At 40.8% G+C, this 24,773-nt stretch overlaps 1 protein-coding gene across 1 annotated transcript in view; it reads left to right on the top strand.

Moving 5' to 3' along the window:
- Positions 1 to 24,773, top strand: part of iqch (IQ motif containing H) — a 190,117-nt gene that overhangs the window by 143,430 nt on the left and 21,914 nt on the right. The window contains exons 17-18 of the mRNA XM_063066163.1: positions 18,441 to 18,623; positions 21,759 to 21,884. Coding sequence (XP_062922233.1) covers positions 18,441 to 18,623; positions 21,759 to 21,884 — 309 coding nt within the window. The remainder of the gene's footprint in view (positions 1 to 18,440; positions 18,624 to 21,758; positions 21,885 to 24,773) is intronic.

The following is a 24,773-nucleotide window of genomic DNA, read 5'->3' as shown; positions in this document are numbered from 1 at the left end:
TCTGCAGAGTATTGTGTTTACCAATTTAGTAATCCTTCTGTTTTCTGTCGGTGACCTCTTCGTACTAGCTTCCTTCCAGCATTCTTGGGCACTCACTCTAGCCAACTTTGTTTCCCTGCAATACTTATTATGTAGGATATAGCTAATCATTACAGTTCTCTAGAGCTCTACGACCAAACACTTTGATGTTTCTATTACTTTTTCACCTTCAAAAGATACGTAAAATGTTCCCTAGTCTTCCTCAGCACACATCCAGCTATCACTGTTGTTACTTAGCCTCTATGTGTCCTATGAAGTATGAGGAAAACGTTGTTTGTTAAATTTGCTCTATAAATATAAGAGCCTAAAGATTTTACATCATTACAATTACATTGCAAGTCTCCCTAATGCTAATTATAAAGATCACTAAATAACCAACATTATCTGGCTCCCTTGTGCACTGCCACACTGTTTCAAAAACAAATGGCTCCATGAAAAAACTTGAATCAAATTTCTAACAGCTCCCAGCACAAGATGCACAGCTCGCCAGTCAGCTGCTGAAGCTACACATGCAATGACTCACCATCACTCCTTCAGCTACTGGACAGGGATACACTGGGACCTTAACTGGGACTGCCCTGGTGATTCCTGAGATCCGGGAGTGCACTGGGAGGCTCGAGGGTGCCGTCGCCTGCAACAGCAATCTGTTCAGAGATTTCAGCGAGTAGGAAGTTAGGAAGGGGCTGGTGGGTGAAGTGTTGATTAGTGTGTAGGAATAGACAACAAGGGCAGCAGATGCCCCTGTGGACTGACTGAGAAGTGGGTGATGAATGCCCTGGTGGGAACTGTGTGATGCAGCTGGACCACCAGATTGTGACATGTGATGTCCATGTGACTGTACAGACTAGAGGTTGGAAGCCCAATGTCTGCAAGTCTGGGGCCAAGGACTGGAGCCCCAGAGGATGGTGCGCGCGCGCGCATGTGTATGTGTGTACAAAAGGGGAAAGGGTCTTGTTTATGCTGTTGTTGTTGTTTGTTTGTTCTGCTGTCGTCATTGTTGCTGCTTGTGTTGTTCTGCTGAACACTGTGGGCATGCTGTGTTGGTGCTGGAATGTGTGGTAACTCTTGTGGGCTGCCCCCAGCACAACCTTGGTTGTGTTGGCTGTTAGCACAAACAACACTTTTCACTGTATGTTTTGACGTGCATATGAAAAAAAAATCTGAATCTGAATCAATGTTCTCAACGAAATCACCATGCAATGACATTGGCTGTCACGGACATGTAGAAGTGTGCACAAAGTCACATTTTTCTACATAACCCAATTTTCAGCTTTGTAAGTGTGCTTTTGTTTTCTTAGCATCATAAGACCAAAAGACATAGAAGCAGATATAGGCCACTTGGCCCAGTGATCTTCTCCATCATTCGATCACGGCTGATTTATTATTCTTCCCAGCGTCAGAGTTCGGAGTTCAATTCGGCTATCCTCTGTAAGAAAGTTTGTACGTTCTCCCTGTGTGCACATGAGTTTCCTCCAGGTGCTCCAATTACTTTCGACAGTCCAAAGACATACGGGTTAGTAGATTAATTGGTCATTGTAAATTGTCCTGTGATTATGCTAGGGTTAAAGTAGGGTGGTGCAGCTCTTTGGGCTGCAAGAGCCTGTTCTGCACTGCATCTCTAAATAAATAAAAAATAAATAAGCATTTTAATAAAAAACCAACACAAGATCATTGAAGAGCACAAAAGGGGACTGTTCAGCTCATCAATTCCCCTCCATTTCCTTTGAAGTACAAAACACTTAGTTTCACTCTTGCCGTTATTTATTCCCTCCAAGAATCAATCTAATTCCCTGGAAAGGATAATATTGAATCACATTGGACAATATGTTCCAAATCTCAGTCCATAGAAAATCTTTTTCTCATGTTGACTTTGATTCATTTGATAATCACCTTAAATCTGTACTCACATATTGATTCTTCAGCCCATGGAGACTCATGGTTTTAAACATCCCGACCAAATCCCCTCTAGCCAAAGCTAAATGAAGAAGCAGCAGTTAGGTAATGGCCACCTTGGGAATTAAAAGTATGTAGATTATAGGAGTGTTGGTATTGGTTTATTACTGTCACATGTACTGAGAGACAGAGAACAGCTTCCTTGCATACGGTTCATACAGATAAATCATTAGACAGTGCATTGAGCCAGAATAAGGTAACACAATAATAATGCAGAATAAAGTGTAAAAGCTACGGAAAACGTGCGAGGCAGGTATACAGTAAAGTTCAAAGTCATAATTGGGTATATTTTGACCTTGTGAGGTCAAAAGTTCATCTTATTGCACAATTGCACAAGAGGTCCCTTCAATAGTCTGATCACCGTGGGATAGAAGCCCTCCTTGAGCCTGGTGGTACGTGCTTCCAGCCTTTTATATCTTCTGCCCAATGGGAGAGGGGAAAAGAGAGAATGTCTGGGAAATGTGGGGTCTTTAACTTCGCTAGCTGTTTTACTGAGGCAGCATGAAGTGTAGACAGAGTCTATAGAAGGGAGGCTGCTTTCTGTAATCTGCTTACTTACTGCCTGGTACGCTACTGGCGTTTAGGGCAGTAATAAAGGTCCTCTATCTCTGGCGGTGTTTAGGGCTTCCTTCATCAGGCAAGTAACTTCCTCTCAGTTTTGACTACTGATAATCACGCAAGTCTCAGGTGGAGACTCAGGAATACCATTGCACTCAAATGTAGAAGACTTCTTCATTGCTGTTACCATAATAATTTTGTTTTACCATCAGGGTTGTTAGCCCTGAGCTGAGCGGCTGAATCTGGAGGACCAGTGCGCCATTCTTAGTCTGGCCTTCTCCCCTTTGACCTGTTTGGTATGGGCGACCCTACTAAGAGCCAAAGCATGAAGCCCTGTCTCCTCTCAACATAGCACTCCGGGCCATTGAGCTACACAGGTCTCCAAACGCAACAACAAGGTTGTGGTCCTCTTGGAGGGCAATGTACTGAGCAATGCCCACAACTCTCTGCAGTTTCTTGTGATCATGGGCAGAGCAGTTGCCAACACCAAGTCATTAGGTATCCAGATAGGATGCTTTCTATAGTGCATCAATAAAAATTGGCAAGGGTCAACAGGGATATAAGAAGGTCAACAAAGGGATAGCAAACCCTGATATAAACACAGTGAATAGACATGGAAATGAAAGAACACGTGCATGTCAAATTGGTAGTATCAAGTGAGAAAGGTTCAGAAGAAGACAACTGCAGTTTGTGAAACTATCAGGACATGTTGGACTGATCGCCTTTCAGACAGGCTTATCTTGAATTAGGAAAGTCAGTGTTGAAATGGGAAGCAGTATTAGCCACTTTCTGGTTGATGTGATGTCCTTTCAATTAACTTGTTGTTAATATTAAGAGACTTCTGCAATGTTAATTGAGAAATTATGCAATGTACTGTATATATTTAACAAGATAATTCATGCAGTAATACAATGTGGGAACTGGAATGCTGTGTATCTATGCACTCAAACATGGGTAGAACATATGTACTCAAGTTTCTGAGCTCTGACTAATCTTGGCAAATCTATAGTTGCCCATAAGCATGACAGTATAACTCAACCATGTCAATTTTGATATTGCCATGAAAGAGCATTAGAATGATTGAAATAATTATTGAACTCATCTGAGCTCTCAACTACATGCTCAAGATGGCGGCCAGCTGTGACCTCCATTGAGGTCGCAGCTCAGTTTCAGTTGCTTTTTAGTGTTTTTTTTTGTTTTTTGTGCATGTTTTGGAGGCAGAGGTTTTAGGAACAGGGATGTGAGGAAACTAAAGTACAGATCAGAGTTTTAAATCTTAAGATGCTTGCAGTCTGCCCCCCAGTATACCCTTGGTGTGTTGGTTGTTAACACAAATGATGCATTTCACAGTAATTATCAATGTACATGTGATAATTAAACTTGAATCTTCAATCCCTGTTCATATTCTGCCATGTAAAATGTAAAGCTAACAGAGGGTATTTATTTCTTAGAACAAATAACTTATCAATTCATAGTCATTTAAATTTCTTATGTGTTGCTAAATGTAGACTTTCAAGGGGGAGGGGGAACACATCACGTATGCTTCCCTTCATAATACTGTTGGACAATGGCGTATTCATGGGGAGTCTCAGCTGTTAAACGGCAGCTTCATTGAAAGCACAGATAATACCAACAGGTATGATTCAGGATCATATTTCAGTGGTCTTTCTTGTCTCTGACAATGATGTCCAAGCTATATTCAAGATTCAAGATTGTTTAATGTCATTTCCAGTACACAAGTGTAAAGGAGAACGAAATAATTGTTATTCCAGCTCTGATGCAGCAGAAAAAAACAAAAAGATAATCAACACAATCATAATAAAAAATACAATAAATATAAATACATAAGATAGCTTATAGACATAGATTGACTGTATGTCCAAGAAGTGACACTGGGCACAGGTGTGTCAGTATGTATGGTGACTGATAGAAGTGATAAAGTAGTGATGGTGGGGTGAGAAGAGTGCTGGGTTAGTGGATGGAGCTGTTGATTGCCTTACTGCTTGGGGAAAGTATCTGGAGTTAGTAAATTGCTCTGTGGATCCTGAAGGTTATGGAAATATTAAGGCTGAGATGACTAAAGGGCGAGTGAGAGCCCGAAATGTCGGCTGTTTACTCTTTTCTGTCAATGTTGTCTGGCCTGCTGAGTTCCTCCAGCATTTTGTGACTGTGGTCGGATTTCCAGCATTTACAGATTTTCTCTTGTTTGTAGAAACTTTCATTTCACTCACTAGTGCGGACAAAAAGAATCTAGGAATGAAATGTCTGTTGAATTTTAATTACATTATTATTTGCCGTAGAGAACACATCTTTTCTCCCAGTGCTTCTGCTGCATGCATGCAAGTCTTTTCCTGTACATCATACAGCCTATTTCTTCTCTCCTTATGGGCCTTCCAACTTCTCCTTAAATGCATCAGTGCCGTTCACCTCAACTATTCCTTGAAGTACTCCCTGTCCCCTATGCCACAAAAAGTTCAGCGAGGTCTCAGATGAACATTCAGCTAAGAAGAAAGGAAGGAAAATCAGGCAGGGTTCTTCAGATATGATTTACTCAAGGGATGAACTAAGTTGCATTTATTGCCCGTGGCTAGCTTTGAGAATTCTGCTCGATTGTTCCACTGAACCAGGGCTGTGGACACTATAAAAAGCCTACTGAATGTAGCAGAGACTGAGTGCAAATCAGGTCCATGCTTTCCTGCTGTTACATATTAATTTAAAACAGGCATGGTAATTTTCAATGCAGCCTCTGAAGCTGAAAGTTGAAGTGTGTGTATGATGTAGAAATGGGCCTTTTGCCCCATTTGGCTTAAAGTAGTGTTCATTTTCCATACAATCCTCCTTTTTGTCTTTCCTGTTCTCTTACACACGACCATCCCTTGAACGTATCCATGATCTTTATGCCATCTTCTCTTTGCTGTAGAAGTTTCCACTGATATCTGCTGTGATTTATAATGGTGGCATGGTAGCATAGCAATCAGCATAATCCTTTGCAATGGCAGCGAATGGAAATTTGGGGTTAAATTCCTGCTGTTATCTGTAAGGAGTTTGTACATTCTCCCCATAACCTCATGGGAGGTCCATCCTTTTCCCAAATAACAAGGACATAAGGGTTAGTAAGTTGTGGACATGCTATGTTGGTACCGGGAGCATACCAACGCTTTCCCAGGACATTCCTCATTCATACTGTGCTGGTCATTGATGCAAAACAACACATTTCCTTGTATGTTTCAATGTACGTATGACAAATAAAGCTGATCTTCAAATCTTTACTTTTATGATACTTCTGCAAGTGGAAACATCTGTATTTGACCTTGCACCCTATAAAAGGGCGAAAGAAGTAGAGTTTTCTGATTTATGACGGATGAAGGGAAGAATCAGGATTGGGTTTGTTATCACTGACTTATGTCATGAAATTTACTGTTCTGTGACACCAAAGGTATAAAGTTATAAATTACAAAAGTATGGCATACAAATCAGAGATAACAAATCCTGGTTTGGTTTTACATTCAGATCCTTCCCTTCATCCTTCATAAATTAATCAGAAAGCTCTAGTTCTTCTACCCTTTTATAAATAATACGAACAGTAGAAATGACATGGTCCTGTTCCTGTTCATGGCTTCATGGACCATTCATAAATCTGATGGCGGAGGAGAAGAATTGGTTTGTTGATTGTGGGTCTTCAGGCTCCCTAACTTCCTCCCCAGTGGTAGTAACAAGAAGGGAGCATGTCCTGGATGGTGAAAATCCTTAAGAATAGAAGCAGCCTCTCTGAAGCACGGCCCCTTGAAGATGGTTGACAGTGGGGAGAATTGTGCCGTGATGCAACCAGTCAGAATGCTCTCCACAAATGGTGCATACTGTTGGGTTGAATGGCCAATTTCTGTAGTATATTCTGAATGAAAATTGCATCGTGATTTTAAAGACCTCTATAATTGATGCTTCAGCCCCTTGCTTTTCCAGAGAGATGCTCCCTCCTTTTGATATCAGAATCCGGTTTAATATCACTGGCATATGTCATGAAATTTGTTGTCTCAGCGGGAGCAGTAAAATGCAATACATAATACTAGAAAGAACAAGTGTGAACTACAGTAAATATATATATATATATATATATATATATAGTTAAATTAAATAAGTAGTGCAAAAATAAAAAAATTAAAAATAGTGAGTTAGTGTTCATGGGTTCAATGTCCATTCAGAAGTCATAAAGCAGAGGGGAAAGGTTGTTCCTGAATCATTAAGTGTGTACCTTCAGACTTCTGTACCTCCTTCCTGATGGTAGCAATGAGAACAAGGCCTGGCCTGGGTGATGGGGATCCTTAATGATGGATGCCACCTTTTTGAGGCATCACTCCTTGAAGATGTTCTGGATACTACAGAGGCTAGTGCTCTTGATTGAGCTAAATGAGTTCACAACTCTCCTCTTGATTAGAAACATCTACTGAAAAGTTGCCTGTGGACTCACATTTGGCATGAAAATAAAAGTGGGGGAGGAGGTAGTGGACATGATTCTAAAAGCTTTCTGAACAAAAATCTATTCTGAAAATGTGATCAGAACCAGGATTTGCAATAACATTCAGTGGCTTTATTTTTATAGTGTTAATATTAGAAGAACTAAAAAACTTGACAGGCTTTTTATCATTTGAATTACACCAGAATGCCAAGGGAACTATCAGATTATCCAATAAACTCAAACCATACCTACAGGAGGATAAATAAATTCCTTAAATGAATTTAAAATGTGGTCAATATACAAGTAGCCTGTTATTAATGTGAAAATAGAAAAGGGCAGGATAATGTTTATCAACACACAGAAAAGTGCTGGAGGAACTCAGCAGGATAGGCAGCATCTATGGAGAGGAGTAAACAGTCGGTGTTTATTCTTGTCCACAGATAGTCCAAAACATCAACTGTTAATTCCTGTCCAAAGATGGCTGAAATGCTGACTGTTTATTCCTCTCCATAGATGCTGCCTGACCTGCTGAGTTCCTCCAGTACTTCGTGTGTGTTGCTCAAGATTTGCAGCATCTGCAGAATCCCTTGTGCTTAAGTTAACTATCAAAGCACATACAGTGTATGCCACCAAACACTACTCTGAGATTCATTTTCTTGTGAGCATTCACAGTAGATACAAAGAAACACAATAGAATCAATGAAAAACTACTCACAAAGATGGACCAACAATCAATGTGCAAAAGACGACAAATTGTGCAAATATGAATAGAAAATCAAAATAATAATAGTAAATAAATAATATTGAGAACACGAATTGTTGAGTCCTTGCAAGTGAATCCATAGGTTGTGGAATCATTGTTGAGGTGAGTGAAGTTACCCACTCAGGTTCAGGAGCCTGATGTTGATGGTTGAATACTTATGGTGTGGTATCACATGCAAGCATGATTACCAATTAGGCTTTGTGCTTTTACAGTACTTGTTACTTAATCATTCATTTTCCTGGATCTGGGTGTCACTGGGAATGCCAGCATTTTTTGCCTATCCCAGATTATGCTCAATAGGCAGTGGAGAGCTATGTTCTACTGAGTCTTTCTGACCAAGGTACTAGCAGTACCATTGGTTAGAAGTTCCAGGATTTGGTCTAGGTGATAATGAAGGCTGGTGATGCAACTCTAAATCAGGGTGGTGCATAAAATGGAGGTGGAAGTGCCAGTACCAAACTTGTCTTTCTAGAGGGTGAAGTTCCGAGGAGTACTGTTAGAGTAGCCAAGGTGAGTGCCTGCAGTCTGTATCCTCTGTGCCCAATGGAATGAGTGTTAAACGCTGTTGATGAGGTGCCAACCTTACAAACGAATAGGATGCAATTAACTATGGGAACAAAGACAAGAGCGGAGAATTACCTTTGATTTGTACAGTTAATGTATCCTGTCCATTTGTAACGGTATGGCTGAGGCGGTCTGGATTTGCCTGTAATGACCCCCTTAATGGAATAGCCTGTGGCTACTCATTGTTTCGATCACAGACTTAAAGAATGGGCTATTGGATATGACAGCAGAGGAGGGCAGTTGGCAAAGCGAGCACAGCTTCAGGGTAGGAGGCAAGTTGAAGCAGTTGCCAAAAAGAGTAGACTTGAGAATTTGGAAAAATTGTAGAATGCATCAAAAATGAACAAGAAATCAATAAGAGACAAAACTAACAAAAGACATGATATGGAAATATGGTTGGCAAAAATAAACCATTGCTCCTTTACAGACACTATAATGAGCAATAAGAAACAAGCAAGGCTATACATACATATGTATACGTACAAAGCCATCTGGTGGCTGGTGACATCCACACCAGACTTCGAGGTGAGTGGTCCTGGGTTCGAATCCAGCCAGCTCCTTCCATGCTTTCCATATATCTATATAGTGCCTTATAGTGGGAGAGTCTAGGACCAGAGGGCACAGCCTCAGAGTACAAAGACATGACTTTAGAACAGAAATGAGGAGGAATTTCTTTAGCCAGAGGTGGTGAATCTGTGGAATTCATTGCCACAGACGGCTGTGGAGCCTCGAGCTGAAATCGTGTGGCACTAACCACTATGCTTAACGGGAACTTAAAAGCTCATCATTCCCATTGACTGAAGACTTATCCTATATCTTATGTTTTTAAAGAGATGCTTACAGAGATGGTGGATATATTGAATTCCTCATATTTTGCAATGATCCCTGAGAACTGAAGAGTGACAAGTACAAAACTGCTACTCCAGGAAAGCATATGAAAGTATGGAAATTGCACAGATATTATTAGCAAGAATGCTGCAAGTTATGTTTTAATGGACAGGCAACAGGACATAAAGAAAACCATAATATGATTTGGCAGAATCTGTGTGGATTTACAAGAGGCAAATAATGCTTGATAGATCTTTGTGGTTTTTGAGGTTACCAATTACCAGACTAATGAGAAGGGCCAGGGCTAAAATGGACATGGTACATGCTGAGAAAAGTTTTGAAAGATGTCACTATAGGCTGATATTTAATATTAAGCCTCCTGGGCTTCGGGGTTAATACATTAGTATCGATTGAAAACAAGGGAAATGACAGAAAATAGAGCAGGAGTAACTGCTGTAACTAGAGGGATACTGCAAAGTTCCGTTCTTCAGCCTCCACTGTTTACGATCGTATCAATAACTTGGGTGAGAAGCTCAAATATAAAGTATCTATGTTTGCTAATAGCACCCAGGTGGGTGGCAAAATAAGCTCTGATGGGGATAAGAACGTGCTGCAAAGACACAAACAGATTTTATGAAGGAACAGGGACATAGCAGGTGGAATGTAATAAGACCATAAGAATTAGGCCATTTGGCCCATCAAGTCTGCTTCACCATTCAACCATGGCTGATCCCTTTTTCCTGACCTCAGCCTCATTTTCCGGCCTTCTCCCCGTAACCTTTGATGCCATGTCCAATCAAGAACCAATCAAGCTCTGCCTTAAGTATACCCAATGACCTGCGCTCCACAGCTGCCTGTGGTAACAAATTCCACAAATTCACCACCCTCGGGCTAAAGAAATTTCTCCGCATCTATGTTTTAAATGGACATCTATTCATTCTGAGGCTGTCCCCTCTTGTCCTAGACTTCCTCACCATGGGAAGCATCCTTTCCATATCTACTCTATCTGGGCCTTTCAGCATTTGAAGTGGGTAATCGTGATTGCCCAACTAGAAAGTAGAGTGACACATACAAAATGCTGGAAGAACTGAACAGGTCAGACTACATGTAGGGAGGGGGATAAACAGTTAGTGTTTCAGGCTAAATCCCTTCATCAGAACTGTAAGGGATGGGGGAAGAAACCAAAATAAGAAGATAGGGAGAGAGGAAGGAATACAAGCTGGAAGGTGATAGGTGAAAGCAGGAGAGGGGGAAGGTGATAGGTGGAAAGCTTATAGGGCTGAAGAAGGAGGAGGAGAGAGGAGCATGGGAGAAAGGGAAGGAGGAGGGGAACCAGAGGGAGATAAAGGGCAGGTGAGGCAAAGAAAAGAGGTGAGAGGGGAGCCATAGTGGGGAATGGAAAAAGAGAGAGGGGATAAGAGATAGAAATTACCGAAAGATAGAGAAATCGATGTTCATACCCTAAGGTTGGAGACTGTCCAATCTGAATATTTGCTCTTCCAACCTGAGAGTGGCCTCAGTGTGACAGTAAAGCAGGCCATTGCCCAGGGAGCAAAGTTGCTGCCCACACAGGCAGGATTTAGCTAAAAATTAGATTTTATTTTGATTGTAGGGAGCCTGTGAAATGCTGGTATTGAGAGAAATACCAACAAAAGTCAGAAATGTAACTGTAAACACTTGAGAAAGTAATTGGGATGTTAGTTTTTATTATAAAGAATTCACAGATAAGAGTATTCTTAGGTCAGCTAAATAGGTAGGATCTTGATAAGCTCACACTAGAGTCTTGTTTGTGTACTTTTGAGTTTCTACCCAAAGAAAGATATTTACTTTCAAGTATATTTACTGTCACCCAAGTTTCATTTGAGTGGATGTGGTTGGGGAAGGGGATATGGGTGGAAGAAGTTTACTGCAATGAGAGATTGAGTGAAGTTATCCACACTGGTTCAGGAGCGTGATTCTACGATCTACAGACTCACATTCAATGATTCTTTTACAACTCATGCTCTCAGTATTTTTTAAATTATTTACACAGGGTTGGGTTAGGTCACATTGGTTGTTTGTCAGTCTTTGTTTATGTATGGTTTTTTATAGATTCTATTGTATTTCTTTATTTTCCAGTAAATGCCTGCAAGAAATTGAATCTCAAGATCATATATGGTAACATATACATACTATGATAATAGTAATAGTATTGCGATCACTCAAATCAAGTATGATATTCTCCAAAAGGTTTGTCTATTGGTAGGTCTTCAGATGGCAGTAGAGACTGATCAGGGATCCATATATTCTGATAGGCTTCTATACCTCACAATCCTGCCCCCTTTGCCATTTTTGATTACCATGGGACTTAACCCAGGATGTTAGAGTGGATTGCCTTAATGGAGCCTGTGCATGACTTTAATTAACATGGGGAGACTGATGCCGGGGTAGCCAACACACCGTCCTCGACAGATCGGGATCAGGGTTTAGTGACATTGAATTTGATAATAAATTTACCTTGAACTTTGGGTAAATTCTCCAGAACATAGAAGAATGCAAGATCACTCTAGAAATATATAAAATTAAAAAGCTTGACAAGGTAAATGCAGGGAAGATATTTGCCCTCCCTGAAATGTCCTAAGTTAAAGGGCTGGCCAGACAGGGCAGGGTGGTATTTCTTCACTCAAAGGGTAATAAGGAATGTGGAAGCGAAGTTCACCTCAAGACGTTTATTGTTATGTATTGCAACGTACTGCTGTTACAAAACAACACGTTTCACGATATATGCCACGATTAAACCTGATTCTGATTCTGACAGAGATTGATAGACTCTTGAATGCAAAAGGGATTGAGAATCTGGCAAATGGATGGAGAGGTTGATTTGAGGTACTAATCATGTAGTAGATTTGGAAGATCTATCCTGCCCTATTGCCCTGTTCAAGATTCAAGTTTATTTATCACATGGTCATCGAAACATACGATGAAATGTGTCATATGCACTAACATCCAAACCCCCAAGGGTGTGCTGGGGGCGGTCGCAAGTTTTGCCACACATTCCAGCGCCAACATAGCATGCCCATAATGCACTCCAAAATAGCACAACACAACAACGCAGAACAGAATCAGCAACAAAACAACAGCAAAATAAGCCCCTTTCCTCCCTTCCACCCACACACATACTCTGTCCTCTCATTCCAAGAGAGGCTATCTTCTTTGGCTCCAGTGGACTTGGATTCAAACTCGGACACGCAGACATTAGGCCTTTGGCTACTCTGATGGACTTGCAGTGATTCGTAGATTTGGGATTCTGATCAATGGAGTTCCTATTTCTATAGAACTAAAATATAGCCTCCAGTCTGATGGTATGAACATCAATCACAAACAAACGAAAATCTGCAGATGCTGGAAATCTGAGCAACACATACAAAATGCTAGGGGAACACAGCAGGTCAGGCAGCATCTATGGAAAAGAGTAAACATCGACTGTATGCTTTTTCTAGATGCTGCCAGGCCTGCTGAGTTCCTTCAGCATTTTGTGTGTGTTGCATGAACATCAATCTCTCCTTTTGTTTTTTTTTCACTTTCTTTTCTCTTACCCCATTCCTCACTTGGCATCTTACCTCTTCATATATGCCTTTCACCTATTCAGGTGCCTCTCCTTCTTCCCTTTCTCCCATGGTCCACTCTCCTCTTCCATCAGATTCCTTCTTTTCCAGCCCTTTACCTGTCCCACCCACCTGGCTTCACCTATCACCTTCTAGCTGGTCTTCCTTCCCCTCTCTCCACCTTTTTATTCTGGCATCTTCCCCTTTCTTTTCCAGTCCTGAAGCAGGTTCTTGGCCCACAACGTCAACTATTTATTCACTTCCCTCGATCCTGCTTGACCCACCGAGTTCCTCCAGCATTTTGTGTGTGTTGCTGTGGATTTCCAGCATCTGCAGAATCTCTTGTGTTATATAATGTAGGGGTATGTTCAACACATGTTCAACACATCCATGTGATATTTTAATGACAGAGAAGCCCTCATTTAATACACCTGGTCTCCTAATTCTGTGTTTTCAGAATGGCCTGACTACAGCACATTATAACTTTGTTCTAGACGTGCTGTGTAACATTGCTAACATGCTGGGTTTACCGAGAAAAGTGGAGAGGCACTTAAACTGAACTTAAACTCAAACTGAACTTAAAGACAGTGAATTTATCTGCTCAGTTGGACTGAATTTGAACCAGGATCCCAGAGTGAAAGGTCTACAGCATCTGAACTATTCCTCCTCTGTTTTATACTCAACATTTGTTCCTTTCACTAAATAAATTCCACAGTATTTCTTTTTACTAAATAGGTTCCTTTATTTTCTAAATAAGGACTAAATGAACTAAATATGGTTCATTGGCTCTTCCCTTCTTATAGAAAGCAGTAAATTAAACTCTTTGTAAATATCCTGAAAATGCCATTAGTATGTAATGAGGATTAAAGTGTTTCTGCAGTTCAATCCGGTGATGTATTCCAACGCCAATGTGGCTCAGAGCCCCTCCTCCTCTCCTGAAGGCTTTCAGCCACTGTCGCTCCACAGGGACTGGATGCCATCAGCTACTTTAGAATCCTAGAGTACTACAGCACAAAAGCAGGCTCTTTGGCCCATCTAGACCCTGCCTAAATATTATTCTGCCTGAACCCATTGTCCTGTACCTTGACCATAGCCCTCCATACCCATCCCATCCATGTACCTCTCCAAACTTCTCTAAAAAGCTGAAATCAAATCCAAATCCACCACTTCTGCTGAAAGCTCGTTCCACTCTTGCACCACCCTGAGTGAAGAAGTTCCCCCCTCATGTTCCCCTTTTACATTTCACCTTTCACACTTAACCCATGACCCCTAGTTCAAGCCTCACCCAACCTCAGTAGAAAAATGCCTGTTTGCATTTGCCGTATCTAGACCCTTCATAATTTTGTGTACTTCTATCAAATCTCTCCCCATTCTCCTATGCTCCAGGGAGTAGTACCCTAACCTACTCAGCCTTTCCATGTAACTCAAGTCCTCAAGTCACACCAACATCCTTGTCAATTTTCACTGCCCAAGGTTTTGTGACAATGAATACTGCTGGACTGCTCCACCATGGAAGCATCATAGTCAATTCATTCAGTGTCCATACTTTCTAGATAGATTATTTGGCAGCAATCTCATATGCAGAGTCTTTGCCACAAAAACATACAGAAAAGTTGAAAACACCTCTAGAATTATCTCCCTTACAGGCCATCAAGCCCTTTTTGGTTACTACAGCCGTTTGTACCACGTTATTAAGGCCGTGAACCTTAAAACCCAACTGAACCATCTTTTTCAATAAGCTTCAGATTCACTTTATTTATCACATGTACATTGAAAGATTCAGTGAAATATATAATTTGTGCTAACAACCAACACAGGCTGAGGATCTGCTGAGGGCAGCCTGTAAGTGTTGCCGTACATTCTGGCGTCAACATAGCATGCCCACAATGGTCATCCGAACAACAACAGCCGCAAAACAAGCCCCTGTCCTCTCTCCCACTCACTCACTTACTCACAGAGGGGCCTTCAACCCCAGAACAGGCTGCCTCAGGGCTGCCACCCTCCAGTCACTGGCTCAGACTCACAGGAATCGGGCCTCCAACTTCTGGACTCACCAACCCAGGGTCCTCGACCACTGGGCCTCAACTTCTAGACTTGCTGGTTTGGGTTTATGATTGTGTAGGTAAGTTATTTGATTATTTTTAGGTGCAGGCAGGTTTTAATTGTGAATTCTGCATAAAGTGTCTTATTGCATTCAGGTGTACACTCAGTGGCCACTTTATTAGGTACACCTGCTCATTAATGCAAATATCTAGTCAGCCAATCATGTGGCAGCAACTCAATGCATAAAAGCATGCAGACTTGGTCAAGAGGTTTGGTTGTTGTTCAGATCAAACATCAGAATGGGGAAGAAATGTGACCTAAGTGACTTTGACAGTGGAATGATAGTTGTTGCCCGACAGGGTGGTTTGAGTACCTTGGAAACTGCTGATCTCCCGGGATTTTCACACACAGCAGTCTCTAGAGTTTACAGAGAATGGTGCAAAAAACAAAAAACATCCAGTGAGTGGCAGTTGTGAGGACAAAAAAGCCTTGTTAATGAGAGACTGGTTCAAGCTGACTAGAAGACTACAGTAACTCAAATAACCACGTGTTACAATGGTGGCATGCAGAGGAGCATCTCTGAACACGCAACACGTCGAACCTTGACGTGGGCGGGCTACAGCAGCAAAAGACCATGAACATACACTCTGTGGCCACTTTATTACGTTTAGGAGGTCCCTAATAAAATGGACGCTGACTGAAAGTAAATGTGTTCAATGTATTCTTTTTCTCCCCCTCCCCTTTCCTCTTCTTCCATTCCCCGTTCTGGCTTCCCTCTTTTCTCTTCTCACCTGCCCAACATCTCCTCCTGCTATCCCTGGAATCTCACCTCCTTCCCTTTCTCCCATGGATGGTCTCCTCTCCTCTCCTATCAGATTCCTCCTTCTTCAGCCCTTTAACTTTCCACCTATGACCTCACAGCTTCTCACTTCGTTCGCGATACCCCCTCCCCGCCCATGTGGCTTCACCTGTCACCTTCTAGCTTGTATTCCTTCCCCTCACCCAAACTTCTTATTCTGCATCTACCCCCGTCCTTTCCAGGTCCTAATGAAGCACCTCAGCCCCAAGCATCAACTCCTAATTCCTCTCCATAGATGCTGCCTGACCTGCTGAGTTCCTCCAGCATTTTGTGTGCATCTGCAGAATCACTCGTGTTTATTAATGTATTCAATAGGGTATTCGAAAATGAACACAAGATTTATATCTATTACATGCACAGCATTGAATGGCTAGCCTGGATCAGGAGATAAACTATTGCAAATATGAACTGAAAGCTGCTACTTGGTAATGAATTTGCGTTTTGTTTCTGGCAAGAAGCACTTAAGTTGAAAAATGGCATCACCACTGCCAACAGTGGTAGCATGAAGTATTTATTCAGGATGATATCAATTATAATTTACTTCTCGGTGCAGGAAGAGGGGAACAGCTACTAAAATATTGCTTGGAAATTAGTGCTGTTTTAACAGATGGTCTTGTTTCTCTGACCTCTTAATATCCTTATAATGATGTCATTTACCATTCCACGTTCACCGAAGTCAGCCACCACTGGGTCTGTTATGGAAGGCCGGGCTGGGAGAATGTGACTGCTCAAAGCACCATGTTTACTGGTTACATTTTTGTAAATATGCCCAGCAGGAGTTACTCCAGTGCACGTACAGTCTCCGCTCATAGTCAAATGTATGACAGGAAATGGCCCTCTGGTGGATTAGGCAGTGATAGGAATGTTACAAATTAGACATCCATTGTCCTACGTGTAAGTTAACTTCACATCAGCTGGCCAGACAGTTTGCGAACTAACTCTTGAGTACACAGCAGAGGGGAAACAATTACTGAGAGTGGACAAAGTGACCGATCTATTATCTCTCTCACTTCTGCCAAATGCCGTCAATTTATTTCTCCTTCCCTGACAACCGAATATCTTGAGGCTAGATCGTCATGTTGAAAATCACAGAATGTCCTTGCCCGGTGTTACATGTCCACACACACACACACACACACACACACACACACTGGTCAGTTAATAGGAATGAGTGCCATTTTCCCTCATCCAAGACAGAGGCATTGAGACTAATTGTAGTATTGATAGCAGAGCTGAGGTGAGGATTTATAGTATCAGTTAGCTCTGCAGAGTCGGTACCAGACTGTCACTATTCGTAACCAAGGTTTACAGGTTATAGAACACAAAGCAGTACAGTGCAGAACAGGCCCTTCAGCCCACAATATTGTGCTGATCCTTTAACTGACTCCAAGTTCAATATAACCCTTCCCTCCCACATACCCCCCCCCCATTTTGTTTTATCTACAGTATATGCTGATCTTAAATAATCCTACCACCACCTCTGGCTCCACATTCCACACACCTAGCGCTCCCTGTGCAAAAGTACCTACTTCTGACATTCACCCTATACTTTCCTCCATACACCTTAAAATTATGCCCCCTCATATTAGTACTTATACACTGGAAAAAAGGCACTAACTGTCCATTTTATCTCTACCTCTTATCATCTTGTACACCTCTGTCAAATCACCTCTCAACCTCCTTCTCTCCAAAGAGAAAAGTCCAGGCTTGCTCAACCATCCTCATAAGACATGCTCCTCTAATCCAGGCAGCAGCCTGATAAATTTCCTCTGCACCCCATCTGAAGCTTCCATGTCCTTCCCATAACGCAGTGAACAAAACTAAATACAATACTCCAAGTGTGGTCTAACCAGGGTTTTATGTAGCTGCAACATTACCTCATGGCTCTTGAACTCAATCCCCCAACTAATGAATGCCAATACACCATTTGCCTTCTTAGCTACCCTATCAACTTGTATGGCAACTTTGAGGGATCTACAGATGTGAACCTCAAGTTCTCTTTGTACTTCCACACTGTAAGAATCCTACCATTAACCTTTGCCTTCAAGTCTGACCTTCCAAAGTGAATCACTTCACACTTTTCCCAGATTGAATGCCATATCAGTACACAAACATTCTACAATAAACTGAGGGAGATGACCATAAGACATGGGAGCAGAATTAGGCCATTTGGCTCATCGAGTCTGCTCTGTCATTCAAACATGGCTGATTTATTAACCCTCTCAACCTCATTCCCCTGCCTTCTCTCCATAACCTTTGATGCCTAATTAATCACAAACCTATCAGCCTCTGCTTTAAATATACCAAATGACTTAGTCTCCACAGCCGCCTGTGGCAATGAATTCCACAGATTCACCACTCTCTGGCTGATGGGTAGCAATTTCTTTAGAATCTTCCGAATGGCCTAACTCTGCTCCTATGTCATAAACTACTTTGATTATGGAAAGCTGTCTGAAACAGTGTTAAACTAGTGAATTTTAGCATGTTCTTTAACTTCCTCAGGGACAATCCCCCGGAAAGAACACACTGCTACTTTACTGAGTTGGACAAAACTTCCACAGGTAATCGTGGAACAGACTCAATCTGCCAAGTGGCCTAATTCTGCTCCTCTGTCTTACAGTCTTACTACCCTGGTCAATCTCCATCACTAAACGTATCATCTGGTCACTCATGCTTGTGGGAGTTTGATATATGCAGATGAGTGCCAGTGAATTCTCTTTGTAGGGATTCGTTGCATTGGAACTTCAAAGTTGAAAGGTGCTGACTAAATGTAGATCCTTCATATTTTCCTTCCAGGTCTGGGCTACAGACTTAGACCTGGCCTACAGTGATCAACTCGCCATGACACAACTGATGCTGTTCATTTCAAATGGGAAGCTGACCTGTGCAAGCAACTCCTTTGAAGTGCCTCCGAGGCCCAAGGAGAAAAAAGGGAGACTTCACAGGCAAGAAGTGGCAAAGGAGGTGGAAATGCAAACTGTAAGTCTGCACGTTTACAACAAGCAATCAAATTAGAAATTTGAAGCACCTCAACCATAAAATAATTTCATAACTGTTCCTCTCATTACAATCAGAAATTAATTAGAAGTCATTACAGAACACTTACATACTTTTCGATGTCAGCGGGGTTAAAAACAGAATATAGTAATTAATTAATGCTTGCGTGAGAAACCACTGCATTGGAAACCTTATCAGGAACAAAATTGCCTGAAAGCATTCGAAATTAATACTGAAAATACGCACACCCTATCTGAGGGAAAAAAACATGCAATATCTATAAAACTAAACATTCATTATATTTGCAATACATTACCATCTACATAAATGCAGCTAAATAATCAACACATAAATAATTCATGATGCAATTCATTATGCATGCGTATGCATACATCATTGTTATAATGAGCACCTCATCAACTGCCAAATGTTAAACAATAGTACTCCATTATTGCAATGATATTCAAGTTTACGGTTGTTAAACTGCTGCTTGTATTATTCTGTCAAACATTAATTTAGTTGCAGTCCCATAGTACACACAACAGATTTTGTAAGTTTCTCTTTTTACAGTTAATGATATGATCAATGAGTGTTATTAAATCTATGAATATTATAAACATGATTAATTTTCAATGAGACGTTTAACACCCAACTAGGAGAAGCACGTTTTCCCAGCTCCCACACTGCCATGTCTACATTAGTCTACCGGCCACTCCAAGCAAGAATTTTCAAAGAGTAACTCAAACTTTAATTACAAAAATAATGCTTTCTCATTAACTGTTTTGATTTTATCTAATATCATGAAGTGGTTCAACAACTGACTTCCATCAAGTCCCATTTCTTTTTTATTTCTCCTCTCATTTTCCCCCTCTCGTTTTGAAAGAGCTGTCTCACTCTGGAGTCTGGGTCTGTGTTAGCAACTGCCCTTGCAGCTCGCAGTATTGAACACTAGCGGCCATTTCACATGCACGAACCTGGAGATGTAAATGTGGATCTGAGGAAGCAGGAAATAATTCAGGTCCCCGGTCTGTGTTTAACAGTCACCTCCTTGGAAAGAGTCCACAGGATGGCAATCTACAATAAAAACTCTTTCTGACTTTGGCTCAAGACTATCAAGACCGTCCCAACCGTGCATGGTTGAAGACAAACCAATTCACCATACGGTGGGGAAGATTCATTGTTTCAAGAGACCAGATCTCCTCTGATTACACTTTATAAGTAGGCATGATTTATAATTCTGTCAGGCTTAACAAAAGATTGTTAAACACTATTAGCAATGTGTATTTCTTATACTAAATTTCATCTATATACATCCTAGTCATAAATAATTTAGCCCAAACTCCTTTTGATTGTTATTTTGCCACAATTTTGAAAATATGTACGATCTTATGTCTTTTTCCTCTTTACCATTTGTTTTAAACAAGTTTTATTACAATTCACTCTTGAATTACTTCTGCATATCAAACCCGCACAAGGTATAATTAACTTCTTAAAAGAAATTTAATATCAGATTTTGAATGAGGTGAAATAATGGTGGATCCACTTGTTCCCCATGACACCCAGCCAGAAGGAACATCCCACAGGTGTGCCATACATTTCCTGTCATTTCCCTGGATGTTCAATTATTAATTTTTATTATTATTAAATTTTGTAGATATGAATTATGAGTTGGTTCTTCTTCAAAAAAATAGAGCAATTCAGATGCAGCATAACTGAGGGAAAATTTAAATATTCACCAATGAGTCAGATATTCTGGGGAGATTTAACTCTTGTGAGGCTACAGATTAGATTAGCACTGGTTAGACATAGAAGCCGAGAGAAGGAACAATAGGGTGGATGCTAATGCTTGGTTTACCCACTGCCTGTATTTTGAGAGCTTCAGACGCACATTTTAAGAATTGGACAGGAAAAGGAATATGAATCCTTTACCTTAGTATGATTCAGGAGTTAGGTTAATTTATTTAACTACAATGACCTACTAATGCCTATTTGTGTTATAGAGCACTACAGCACAGAAACAGGCCCTTTGGCCCATCTAGTCCATGCCAAACTATTATACCGCCTAGTCCCATCAACCCTATAAACCAAGGCCTTCCATATTTCTTCCATCCATGTATCTAACCAAACTTCTCTTAAAATGTTGAAATCAAACCCACATCCGCTTGCAACTCATTCTGCACTCTCAGCATCCTCTGAGTGAAGAAGTTTCCCCTCATGTTCCCCTTAAATTTTTCACCTTTCACCCTTAACTCATGACCTCTACATCTAGTCTCACCCAACCTCAGTGGAAAAAGCCTGTCTACATTTATCCCATCTATACCACTCATTATTTTATGTACCTCTTTTGAGTCTCCCCTCATTCTCCTACACTCCAGGGAATAAAGACCTAAATATTCAACCTTTCCCTATAACTCAGTTCCTCAAGTGCCAGTAACATCCTTGTAAATTTCCCAGTACTTTTTCAATCAATCCTATTGATATCTTTCCTGTAGGTATGTGACTAGAACTGTACATAATGCCCAAATTAGTCCTCACCAACATATCATACAACTTCAACATAACATCCCAACTCCTGTACTTAATACTTTGATTTATGAAGGCCAGTGTGCCAAAAGCTCTCTTTATGACCCTATCTACTTCGATGCCACTTTCAATAAATTATGGATACGTATTCTCAGATCTCTACTGCACTCCTCAGTGCCCTACCTTGAATCTTGGATCTTGGAATGACATTAAACACCCCTGTAAGTCCTACAGGTTCCCTCTCTGGATGGTTTGGCACAGGGTGCTATAACCAGGGATCATCTATAGGTTGGCTGAACATGGAGCCAAGAGAAGAGGCATGTCCCCAACTCAAAAGCACCAAACTTGTTCTTTCACACCATGCCCCAACTCTGAGCTCTTTGCTGTGACACTGGTTTCCACAGGTTTTACTGGGCTTTAGCTTTATAAATCTGCTAAAAAAATTGCATGTGTCATACTTTAATGAAATCATATCAACTAAAATAATTGATCGGCAGTTGCACTTATCTGAGTTCCTCATTTAAACTTAATAGGCCACAGTAGGGTTTCATAATAATATATACATATCTGTACTCGATATTATTTGCCTTTCAGCAACTTCCTTTTATGAAACGTTACGGAGTGTTAAGCACACAGTTGAAACATGCCAATTTATCCATGGTCCACTACAGTGTACTCTTCAAGATTTTTAAAGCTCACGGGATTGGTTTTGATATTAAGGTATTGAAGTTTTTCTTTTCTCCCAAGGTTTTCCACGGTAGTAAGCACTATAGGTGGGCTTCTGACTTCATTAAAACCATGGTTTTATTCTATTAAAAAGATTGCTTGCACGTCAAGTTTTTTTTCTGAACAGGTTTATATAGAGTATAGTCAATGGGGACCAGTGTGATAAGTATTTTATTAGACACGTATGAAAATCATATTCAGTTGTGCCTATTCAGCCAGCTTCATCATGGGCACTATGATCCAGGGCACCTTCAGAAGATGTTGCTTCAAAAAGCTGGCATCCATCATTAACGACTCCAGGACACGCCCTCTTCTCATTACTACCTTCAAGAAGGAGGTACAGGAGTTTGAAGACACACACTCAACATTTTAACAGCTTCTTCCCCTCCACTATCAGATTTCTGAATGGACAATGAATCCAAATACATTACCTCACTATACTTTTCTTTTTTGATTGATTTTATACTACTTATTTAAGTTAGTTAGTTATATATATATATATATATATCTTAATGTAATTTATGTTCTTACTTCTATTATTTTGCTTTTCCATGTACTGTTGCTGCAAAACAACAAATTTCATGACATGTGCCGGTGATATTAAACATGATTCTGAATCTGATTTTGATAATTCTAAATGCTTCTCCTCAAACTTAAAAAAGGATTCTGTTAAAATTACAAAATATATTCTTTTGCTTAAGAATTTCCATAACTCTTGTGAGTGTAGGGTCTCACACTCCAGAAGCCTGGGTCCCCTCCAGTTCCCTAACCAAAACACAGTCAGTCCTGCTTGTGTTTTGCCACTATGTGTTGGCAGTGGTCCTTACTGTAGAGGTGAAGAGTAATTAATGCCCACCAAGATCTCTCTTACTCTAAGCCACAATTCACATCTGACATATTGCCACCAACAAGAGCTAGATTACAGCAATAAGATACCCGAACTGATTTATCCCTCCCACTCTCTGGGCTCTAAAGATGACAGCCCTTGCTCAGAGTAGCACAAGCTTACACGCTGAAATTGACATTCCATTTGCTCATATGACCATAAGACAAAGGAGTAGAATTAGGCCATTCGGCCCATCGAGTCTGCTCAGCCATCCATCGTGTCTGATGTATTATCCTTCTCAAATCCATTCTTCCACCTTCTCTCTGTAACCTTTGACACCCTGACTAATCAAGAACCTATCAATCTCTGCTTTAAATGTACCCAATGACTTAGCAATGAATTCCACAGATTCACTACCCTCTGGCTAAAGAAATTCCTCCTCACCTCTGTTCTAAAGGGACGTCCTTCTATTCTGAGGCTGTGCCACTGATCTTTCATAGAATAATGAATAATTAATTAATGATTGAGTTATTCATCGAATAAACTGTTGGAGCTATTTTAAAACCATTTAAAAATAATCATGAATACACATTATTAATCAATTTAATTTATTTAAAGTCTCTAAAAAACATTTGTATATCATACAGGGCAGAGTTTCAGAACACTGCAGAATCATGCCTTTTGGAAATATATAATGTATCATATCCATAAGCTTCCTTTTGTCTATAAAATGCTGGAGGAACTCAGCAGGCTAGGTAGTATCTATGGAAAAGAGTAAACAGTCTACATTTCAGGCTGAGACCTCTCATCAGCATCCAAAACGTCAACTGTTTATTCTTTTCCATAGATGCTGCCTGGCATGTTGAGTTCCTCCAGCATTTTGTGTGTGTTGCTCTGGATTTCCAGCATCTGCAGATTTTCTTGTGTTTGTATCACTTTAATAAAGTCATGTGTTCTTTGCCTGGTCTTCTTACACCTTTTACTAATGGATTTCCAATTTCTAATGTTAGCCTAAATGGCTTGTAGTTCCCGATTTTCTCTCTATTTAAATAATTTTGTTACATTTACTGATTTTGAATCCACTGAAACCTTTTCAGAGTGTTGGAAATTTTTAACAGTCTGTGCATTTACTGTAGATACAGTAACCTCTTGTAGGATCATTTGCTCCAGTGGATTTTTTTTTGTTTTTGTTATATGTTATGTGTACTGCGAAGACCAGAAACAAGGTATGTTGCTGACTTCCTCCAGCGTGTTGTGAGTGTTGCTTTGACCCCAGTATCTGCAGAGTATTTTGTGTTTAAGGGTTCCAGCCCGAAATATTGACTGATCGTTTCCACGTTTGCTGGCCGACCTGCTGAGTTCCTCCAGCATGTTGTGAGTGTTGCTTTGACCCCAGCATCTGCAGAGTATTTTGTGTTTAAGGGTTCCGGCCGGAAAAGTTGACTGATCATTTCCATGGATGCTGCCCGACCTGCTGAGTTCCTCCAGCGTGTTGTGAGTGTTGCTTTGACCCCAGCATCTGCAGAGTATTTTGTGTTTAAGGGTTCCGGCCGGAAAAGTTGACTGATCATTTCCACGGATGCTGCCCGACCTGCTGAGTTCCTCCAGTGTGTTGTGAGTGTTGCTTTGACCCCAGTATCTGCAGAGTATTTTGTGTTTAAGGGTTCCGGCCCGAAACATTGACTGATCATTTCCACGGATGCTGCCCGACCTGCTGAGCTCCTCCAGCGTGTTGTGAGAGATTTGTTTCACTTAGTCTTTTCCACATTCCATAGATGAGGAGGTTTTCACTATTTGCTTTTTTTATTTCTTCCTACTTTACATCCATGGGTTTCCTACTTTATCAATATTATAGTTATCCTTTTCTAGTTTCTAAAATCCTGGGAAGGATAGATCTTTAGGGTGTCATCATCTCTGAAGATCCGTCCTTGATACAATTACAAAGAAGGAACACCAGCAGCTCTATTACATTAAGAATATGAGGAGATTTGGTATGTCACCAAAGAGTCTAGCACACTATTTCTACAGGTATACTGTGGAGAGAAATCTGAATGGTT

This window comes from Mobula hypostoma, chromosome 13 (genome assembly GCF_963921235.1).
Source record: "Mobula hypostoma chromosome 13, sMobHyp1.1, whole genome shotgun sequence".
Taxonomy (NCBI): Eukaryota; Metazoa; Chordata; class Chondrichthyes; order Myliobatiformes; family Myliobatidae; genus Mobula; species Mobula hypostoma.
Note: the sequence above shows the minus strand (reverse complement) of the source record. Positions and strands in the feature narration are given on the sequence as shown.